Genomic DNA, 9888 nt, shown 5'->3' on the forward strand with positions numbered 1-9888 from the left:
ACTATTATTCTATTTATTTTGGGTCGTGCACAAGCCTCAGTGCCTGCAGCCCGCGCCTTCCTGGCCTGCGGGCGCCTTCTCCCTCGGCTCCGGAACCCCAGATCCCGGCCACCCGCGTCTCGACACCCCAGAGCCCGGCCAGCTGCCGCGAGTCTCTGTTGCTGGAATTTTGTCTTTGGGGGACAGTTCTGGTCTCCCGACATTTTTGTTTTCGGCCGAGAGGAGGAATTTTCCTCCTTTGAGCTAGTCTCTGCTCTCCGGGGGGGTGGGGGGCACGCCGAGCCGGGGAGCCGTGCCAGCCGAGTCGTGCGGGCTGTGGCAGGGAAGGGGCCACCATGGGATGTACTCTGAGTGCAGAAGAGAGAGCCGCCCTGGAGCGGAGCAAGGCGATTGAGAAAAACCTCAAAGAGGATGGCATCAGCGCCGCCAAAGACGTGAAATTACTTCTGCTGGGTAAGGACCACAGCTGTCGCCCCATCCCAAGACCTCGGCCACTCCTCACCTGCCCTGGCCATCTCCCCACCCCACCCGCGCCGGGAAGACCTGGTCCCCGAGTGTGCCTCCGGCTGTCCACCCCCAACATCCTGGCCCCCTGTTCCCCGTGATGTCCCCCTTAACTGACACCAGTTTCCCCCCCTGTCTGTGTCCCAACAGGGGCTGGAGAATCCGGAAAAAGCACCATTGTGAAGCAAATGAAGTAAGTCTCTGTGGCATTGGAAATTGTACTTTTATTAAGACTAATTTTTTAAATCATTTTTATTGCCAGGCCTGATTTTTAATTCGTGCACACACACATACACACCGCTATGTGACCCTTCTCCCGGACAACCTACGTTGGTCTGGATCCTCCACCCCAACTCCAGGGTGGTTTTTTTTTTTTTTTTTCCCGTGAGGGGGAGGAAGGGGAGCGCCTGTAGTTGTATGAATGACAGTGTCCGCCATATTGATCAGAACATCACACTATTGGGATGATTGTGATCATTACTCCTGCTCGTGGGGTGTTTCATTTGCCTCTACCTCCATTTCATTCCCCGTGTGTTTCATTCTGTGTCTATTTCTCTTTCTACCCCCACTCCCTACACCCTCCCACCCCCGCATAATCCCAATTTACACTGCTCGTCTCCTGGGGCAATGATTTTGAACTTGGCTAAAACATGGAGGGTACGCAGCCCCAGACTTGGGTGCAGGATCAAGTGTCTGCTGTTCATGGATTTGGTGCTGAATTGGAGGGGAAGAGGCTGAGGATTAGAGGAGGGGGCAAGTGCTGGGGAAAGGGCGTGGGTTTCCGAGCGGATGTGACTGGCACAGCTGTATCCAAGGCAGAGGTGGAAGAGGGACGTTAATGCCCGCCTCCTTGCTTCCCCCCTAGCCCCTTCTCCGCCCCCACCCTCCAACGTTTGCTCCCCTGTCACCAGCAGTTTTCAATCACTCTGGCCTTTATCCCCGTGTTTATTTACACTCAGCATAGGCCGTGTTCCATGTAATCTACCCACAATGCGGATTTCAGGACCCATTTTGCCGCCGCCCCCTTTTGCCTTAGATATATCAGTTTCCCCTCCTAATTAACTGGAGGTGGATTTGAGTGATGGTTGAAAATTAAAACAAAATGGGATACTGCTTCTCTTCCACACTTCCTCAATAATGAGCCTCGCCCCTCCTTCCCACTCGCAGGCTCGCTTCTTGCCCCCTCCACTTGGCAGTTCCTGGGGAGCCCTTGGGCAGCTTTGCTTGGGGAGGGGGTGGCCAGTGGGGAAGAGGTGAGTGCCCTCGGGGCCTCCAGGCCAGACTGCTTCCGTTGGTCTGTCAGTTTGGGACTAAGGAGTTCGTTAAGACCGTTTAGCGAGGATTTCACGTCTCTTTTGCTGTGACACCTTCGTGCACACACGGCTCCTAATTAAGGGCTGCTGTGCAGTAAACAAAAATGATTATTTTTCAACTTGACAGGATAGCCGAAGTAATTGCATCCCGCAGGAAAACAAATGGAAAATAAAAACCCATTTCGTGGGAAGGTGGGTGGGAGACAAAGCATGCTTGCGTTTTAACAAGAACCAAGATGCAAAAATCTTGCATGTGTAACAGGCATGACAAGCGGGTTCTAGGAGGCGCCATGATGGTAGGGAGTAGCGACTCGGAGACAATTTCCCCATCTGCTTGACATGTTCTTATTTTTGTTCGAGAGTTCCCTGGGGTTTTCTTCGCAGAATCCCCCTCGGGTCGCCGCACCCCTCTGAGCCACCGGTAATTTGGCCTGGGGCTTCTCTCCGGCTTGTGCAATCCAAACGGATGGGGAGGCGGGGCCTGGGGAATTGCTCTTTGCAACAAGGTGCATGTTGCATATGCCTGGAGCCTTGCAGGTCAGTAAACGCAAGCAGCGCCACCCCCATCTCCCGAGGGGTACGTTTCAAAACTTCAGAGGTCTATAAATCTGCAGTGGCAGGCTCAGAGCCGGGTAGAAGCCCAGCCACTCTGGCTGGGTGAGGTTTCAGGCATTGCGAGTGGTGGACAGCGCCCAGCCGAGGCCGAAAAAGTCGATGGAGCTCTGCTCGGCAGCGCTCGGCTCGACTCGGCTTGGTTCGGCTTGGCTGGGCGCGGGGCTCGGAGGAACTCGGTACTGTTCGGAGCCGAGTCGGGGCACTGGCGGAGAAAGCCGAACTGTTTCGGAGGGGGCCGAAGATACTCGGAAACGCTCCGCATTAGGGAGGGGATCGAGAGGGGGTATGCTACAGTCTGCAAATTAACTTAGCATCCTCCGAAGCAACACGTTACCTGCTTTCTCTCAACATGCATCATAAATTAGGTAGATTTAATTAGAAGTTTAAAATATATATACTGAATCCTCCAAAGGATAATGTTACCTACCTTGGCTTTTCATTCAAAGAAGTAGCTCTCTGAGGTGTGCCATTTTAGAACAAAATTAGTAATTATGTTACTGATGCAAAATGCCTTAAAGCTCTATGTAGACTTTTCCGGAAAGTGCGATGTATCCCGAATTGATTTATATTTAGGTTCACAAAGGAGGGGAAAGTGAAGTGTTTGATGTTTGAGATACTTCAGTCAGAAATCAAGACATTGATTTCTCACCCCTACAGAAACATGCATTGATGCCTTTTTGGAGAAAACTGGATTTAAGAAGTAAAACAGTTAATACTTAAAATAATAATAATAAATTCATTACACTGTCCCTCTTTAGGAAATAGGCCAGATTTGCTCAGAATGTCAATCCGAAGCGTTTCTGGATGAGGTATATTTTGTTGTGAGGGACCAGGGCGAGGACTCTGGGTCCTGCCCTCCAAAGCTTTCATGAATGGCAGCTTTTCCTATGAGTCCTCCAGCTTGGCCTGAAATAAGTCAGATCAGGGCCTTGTGCCAAGCTGGGTGCAGGACTTGTTTTATTAACCACAAAATGTAGGACTGGTGTCACTGTATCCTAGTGACAAATTCTTTTGAGTCTTTCTTTGCAGAGATTTTTTTTTTCTGATCAGAGTCAGGAGAGCCATTTGGAGGGCAGGACCAATCCAGGGTGCACTTACAGAAAGCAACTCCCAGTTTCCTTGTGCTGTACAATTGATGACCAACCTATCAGACCATATGTAAGAGTTAATTAGGATGCTGTTTACTTTTACCTTGGCAAATAAAATTAGACAGTCTTCCTTGGGTCCCCTTGTAAGAAACAGATGATTTCCTCATAGGGGCTTCAGTTTAATAGACCAGCATGTTGAATTGAGAGGAAGAATATTAATATTTAAACATGCCCTTTTTATTCAGCATTTCCGAAATAGCAGAGCCTGTGTTCTCCTCCATGTGTGCTGATTAGAAAAAGGAATGGGCTCTCATAAACAACTATGCCCATAGCAATGCAATTATATGGTAAAGGATTGGCTTTCATATGCTTCTTAGAACCATTAACACCCACCTCAGCCTAAGAACACTGAAATTCTCCTGATTGTTGCATGTTGTAAGGAGAAACTTACATCTATTTAATGCTAAATATTCAATTGTCATTTTCAAAGGCTGATTCTCAATGCTGTATTAAATTTTTCATTTGAACACAGCCAATCTTGGTTTGTTTTCCTTTGTGTATATGACTGGGAGAGCTCTGTGTCAGACATTTCAAAACAGTTCAGTACGAGAAATAAACAATGACAGTTGAGAAAGCACAAATATAATCTTAAATATACCATGAATAGTCGCTGGCTTTTTTTTTTTTTTTTTCATTTTAAATAATTTTGATTGTTAGGGTATCATAACCTCTCCTTGATACAGCTTCATCATCTTTGCAGCCAATTAATGGGGTTTTTGAGTTTTGCAAACTCCTAAAGATTTTTAAAGGACATGCCAATTTTATTTAATTGCCAAAACATATGCAAATAAATCTCTTAAGGTGTGTTATTTTATGAGGTGTAGCATCAGTAGAATATCACATTGTGTGACTTCCCCGTTCTGAACAAATAGTCACACTGCTTGGACTGTCTATTTGATGAAAATGTAACATGAACTGTGGAGTTGCTATGGGTACCCCAGTTTGCCTTCATTTGAGGTGTTGAGTTTTCTGTGTTGTTGCATTCAGACTAACTGTGTCTGGATCTGAAAATGGATTTTTAGGAAGACAGAGTTTTCAGGTAGCAGTGAGGTATGACTTGCTAGCTGATAGATTTTACACAAATGGACACAGTTAAATCTAACACTTCATATGTGCATTCATTCCCAAGATACCTACCTCCTTGGCACTATTTTAAAACAAATAGACTGATTTTCCTGATGAAGATGTCACAGCGCTCATAGAAATATCCCAGCCCTTAGAATGGGATATACTCTGTTAGGGATGGCTATCATAAGAGGTCACCTGCTACTAAAGAGCTGGTTTCTTCCTCCCAGCTGACCCTGACCTTGTAATTAGGCTATTTATGATTTGGTTTAGGTTCAGGGAAAGCATGTGTTCAGCACTTACTAAATTGTTAAGTGCAGTTGAGTTGGTTCCAACTCGTAGCGAACCTGTGCACAACAGAACAAAACCCTGCCCGGTCCTGCGCCATCCTCACAATTGTTGTTACACTTGTGCCCATTGCTGCTGCCACTGTACCAATCCATCTCGTTGGGGATCTTCTTCTTTTTTCACTGACCCTCCACTTTACTAAGCATGATGTTCTTCTCTAGGAACTGGTAAGTGGAAGGCGCTAAAGGGGTGAATGACAACTGGCAACCATTATTTGGGAAACTGCAGTCTAAAAGGGCGTTTCCCATACATGCCCAAAGGGGGCCCATGTCGAGTCAGCATTTCACTGAGAGCTACTCTCCCAGATTTGTGGACTTGTTATGTCTGCAGTCATCTCGTTGGCTGCTTTGCCTCCCTCCCTGCCTTCTGTCTTCATGTTTATGCCAATGGATGCAACTTGCTCCCTCTGGAGACAGCAAGAGCGCGAACAGAATGTCAGATCAAGTAGTAGTTGAATTCTCCTTTGCTGATGGATTGTGCTATCTCCCTCCTTACTGCTCACTGGGCTGTAAATACCAGCAGACCTTCTGCCAGAAGAATAGTAAACTGTTCACCTGATCTCCTCTGGAATCAGTTGTGGAATTCTTGAACCTAAGTTACCTGTTCGATTGTGAAGTGGAACCTGTCTGCTTGTTGAAAAGGGGTTTTGCTTGTTCAGTTAGATGACCAGAGCTCCACGAGGGAGTAGCATGGCTCAAAAGAAATCCAGAATTGGCTGTTCTGGATTCAATTTACCGTGCTCTGAATCTGTGAGACAGAAAGAATTCTGTGCTGTTTCTTCTAAGTACCTGGAACTGCCCAGATTATATTGTGCTTCTTGGCTAAAGATTGGACAAGATCAGTCATGTTTTTCAATTGCTCACAGTAACCCATCTCTTTGAAAAAATATTTTGTATTTTTTGGTGAACTTTTGTACTGCAAATTTGGTTCCCATTTAAGAATTTCTATGTGTAGTGTTTTCATTATTTCCATTCTGGTTGTTCTGTTTCCATTAATCTAGCTTCCCTGCCTCACTACTCCCTTTACCTTCTCATCTTTCATTTAGGGTAAATGATGACTATTTGGTCTCATACAGTTGATTTGTACCCTATCTCTCTGGAGCTTTCCTATGTCAAATAGGCTCCTACTTTTCTGGCATGTGCTAAGCCCAGCTGAATGCAGAGATTTGATTCCCTGTCTTCCAAAGTCTTTTCATTCTCTCATTTCTTATGAAACCAGACCATCATCATGAGAGCACATCTGAAAGACAACAGATAAGCTGGGAGGAGATGATTCTAAACTGGGGGGGGTGGGGGGGACCATTTTGGAGAGGGTTACCCCCAAATTAACTCTAAGAATAACTTTTGATTTTGAAAAAAGAACATGCAGAAATGTGTACAAATAGTACATGGATTTAAAACCAGACAGTAGAGTGATGAAAAGAGCACTTCACCTCACTTTCTCATTGATTGCTTCATCAGAAAACTTGAAGATATTCAAATGAATTCCATTCTAAGAATTTGTTCAAGTTTGTATCACATTTTCGTATTTCCCCCCTCTCAGTTGTGTGTTGTGTACGGGAGAAAGATGAGACTATCCTCTTCCACGAAGATTTAAAGCCTCGGAAATCCTATACAGGGCCATTATAAGTCAGAACCGACTCGACGGCATTTAACGTCCTTGTGTAGTACTGATAGAAGGGGAACCATCCAGCAGATAAGTAACTAGGACAGGGACAAAGGGGTACAAGGACCAAGGGACCTGCTAAGTGGTTTCAAGAAATCGGTAATTTGTTTTTAGAATGCTTCTCTAAAATTGACAGGTGATGAAGAACAGGAACTCTGCAACCAGGCTGCTTGGTTCTAATCTTTGATTTTACCACTAACTAGATGTGTGGCCTTAAACAAGATACTTAGCTTTTTGTGCTTCCATTTCCTTGTCTGTAAACTAGGGCTGGTAATAAAAGTAACTACTTTGTCATGAGTGTTGTTAAGTTCATTCTGACTCATAGCAAGTGACCCTGTATAAACTAGGACTGGTAATAAAAGTAGCTACTTTGTCATGAATGTTGTTGATTCTGACTCATAGCAAGTGACCCTGTATAGAGTTTCTGAGGCTTTAAATTTTTGCCAAAAGCAGAAAGCCTCATCTTTTACCCTACAGAGCAGCTAGTGGCCTTGAACTGCTGACCTTGTGGTTCGTAGTCCACTGCTTATTGTATGAAGCCACCACTCTCTTATCATGAGCTTTTAATGAGTTAATATATGAAATGCCCTACCCAGAGAAGCAGTGATGGAGGCAGAGACGATGACGTGAAGAGATAGAGCAGCTGGGGACTTTAGACACAGAGAGGGAGAGGGGCTGTGTGCTGACGACCAGGGGGCAGGCTTGTAGTGTATACCCTTTGGTTGGATGATGATGCATGGAGGGGATTGTAACCATGGCAATGAAACGATATACGATAGGATGAATGTAAAACTAATCTTCTCCCATGTAAACTATCACATAATTCACAATAAAACATTATATATATATATATTAACACACACACACACACATGAAATGCACTTACAACAGTATCTGGAACATGGAAAGTGTTAGACAAATGTTAGCTGTAGTATTTATTCCTTTGATTGACTTCCCATATGGAGCTCTGTTCTCAAGCATATGGGACTTCAGTCTGCTGAGAGTCAGAAATGGGGGTGCTATGGTTCATGCTCATGACTTTTTCCCCTCCTATGCTTTGCAGCCCAGGTTATATAATAACCAGTGTTGTCATAACTAATGTGACATTTTTGATGGCACAACTGCTTTAGCCCGAGGCTTAGATGATGCTACATACATAGTACGAAAGACCACGGGACCAGGAGTCAAGACAAGGGACGTTTACCTCTCTCTTGGGGTCTCCCTTGGGAGCTCAATTTCCTGAAAGAGTTGGACTAGGGGTTCTAATAGTCTATGAAATTGAGAATGCTTTTTTGTTTTCAGGGCTTTGGTGTCTCTGATGTCATCAATTATGGCTCTGTCCTGCAGGGAGTAGGGAACCCATGAAAGTACTTTGAAGTCAAAGATAATAAATAGCAGCTCTCACCATGAAGTTTTGTCACTCAGAGTTTATCATAGTTGTGAGAGCATTTTGAGAAAATTACTTTTAAACCAAGCTTTTCATATAGTTCTTGACCAGAGGTGAATCTGAATTTATCCCTCCGAATGTTTCAGTTAGGAGATCAGGGACATTTTAGAAGAGAAGTGGCTTGTCTGGCTTGCCAGCTGCTCAGAACCTCAGGTCACCTGGACTTCCACTAGTGATGGCTACATGTGAAGGGACTTGCCTTGGCTACAGTGCCTTGGATCCAGGGAATTGGGAGATTAGCAGACTGTAGGTCATCCCCAGTGTACAAATGAGGTCTGTTCCTAACAGTGCCTCTAAGAATTTGTAGGTCAGTCAGAACAGGTACAAATGGTTCTTAGTGCAAGAGAAGGAGACCTAGTGTGGTGCTGTGGGTTTTAACTGTGTTGGTCTGCTAAGCTCAAGGTCAGCAGTTCAAACCTACCAGCCACTCCTCAGGAGAAAGCTGAGACTGTCTGCTCCTGTAAAGATTTACCATCTCAGAAACCCAAGGGGACAGTTCTCTGTGCTAGTGTGTTGGTATGAGTCAGAATCAACTCAATGGCAGTGACTTTGGTTGGTTCTAGGTTAGTGCAACAAAAGACTCAAAGCCTTTTCAGTGATTTAAAAGTGAAGGTGAGTCTGATGAAGAATTTGTGAATAGGGATTGGTTCATTCGTTTTAAAGTGCGGGCAAGTTTACGTAATCTTAAAGGACAAGTAGAAAAGTCTGATGGACATTTGTAAGCTGAGAACTTCTTGTAGTAAAAGGGAGGATCAGGGGACCTGTGTTTGAATTTTGACTTGTTCTGTGGTATTATAGGAGAAGCGGCTGCTGTTGTTGTTAAGGGCCAAGTTGGTTCCGACTCATAGTGACCCTAGATTTAAACTGCCAACCTTGTGGTTCGCAGTATTGTGCCGACCCTACAACACCACACCAGCAGTCTGTAGGATAAGCATTGGACTGCTAACCACAAGGTCAGCAGTTCTAACCCACCTGCTGCTCCATGGGATGAGACTGCACCTGCAAAAATAATTTTAGTCCCAGACACCCTATAAGGTCATTATGAATTGAAATTCACCTTATGGCAGTGAATTTGGAATTTTTTGGTTTTGCTCTCTAATCTGATCTGGGGCAGGCAATTTAGCCTCTCAGGGTCTGTTTGTTCATCTCTTAATCGGGATATAGGCTTTCACCATAGAATTTGCTTAGGTCTCGTTCAGGTTTCCAGTTCTAATGCAAAGAGAAACCTAGAAATCCAGTGGGGAATAGTGGGAGTACCTACCGCCCACAGCTTTTATCTGCTGAGCCATCTTTAGTTCTAATTTTCTTTCCAGAGAAAAGGAAAAACATTGTGCTTTTCATAGCACCAAAAAAATTAAAGTAAAATAATCCTGCAATCCTCTGAATTTGTTCCCCTGTTCCTTGATTTCCTAATCATCTCTAGAAGATAATGGAGAGAAGGGGATTATGATGTAAGACTAGGTCTCTTGACCAAGCATTTACCCTGAGTTATGCCTGTGTCAGCTAACAGCTAAGGTTTCTCTGGAAAATTGTTACCTGAGTGGACAACATCCATCTGCTTTAAAATTGACCCTGGGCTACCTGCCCATGGGGTCTCAGAGCACAAATGCTTATTGATGTTGTTGTGTTCCATGGAGTTGGTTCTGACTCATTCTGACCCTATTGGCTTTCCAGGGAGTGGCTGGTCAAGTTTGAACTGCCAACCTTGTGGTTAGCAGTCCAGTTTGAACTGCCAACCTTGTGGTTAGCAGTCCAGTTTGAACTGCCAACCTTGTGGTTAGCA

General features: G+C 44.9%; 1 protein-coding gene across 5 annotated transcripts in view; it reads left to right on the plus strand.

The window, feature by feature from the left end:
• Positions 1-335: 335 nt before the first annotated feature.
• Positions 336-9888, plus strand: part of GNAO1 (guanine nucleotide binding protein (G protein), alpha activating activity polypeptide O) — a 204732-nt gene continuing 195179 nt past the window's right edge. For all 5 annotated transcript variants that reach the window (XM_006863535.1, XM_006863533.1, XM_006863532.1 and 2 more), the window contains exons 1-2: positions 336-453; positions 655-697. In XM_006863535.1, the coding sequence (XP_006863597.1) occupies positions 336-453; positions 655-697 (161 nt within the window). The remainder of the gene's footprint in view (positions 454-654; positions 698-9888) is intronic.

This window comes from Chrysochloris asiatica, unplaced genomic scaffold, assembly GCF_000296735.1.
Source record: "Chrysochloris asiatica unplaced genomic scaffold, ChrAsi1.0 scaffold00055, whole genome shotgun sequence".
NCBI lineage: Eukaryota > Metazoa > Chordata > Mammalia > Afrosoricida > Chrysochloridae > Chrysochloris > Chrysochloris asiatica.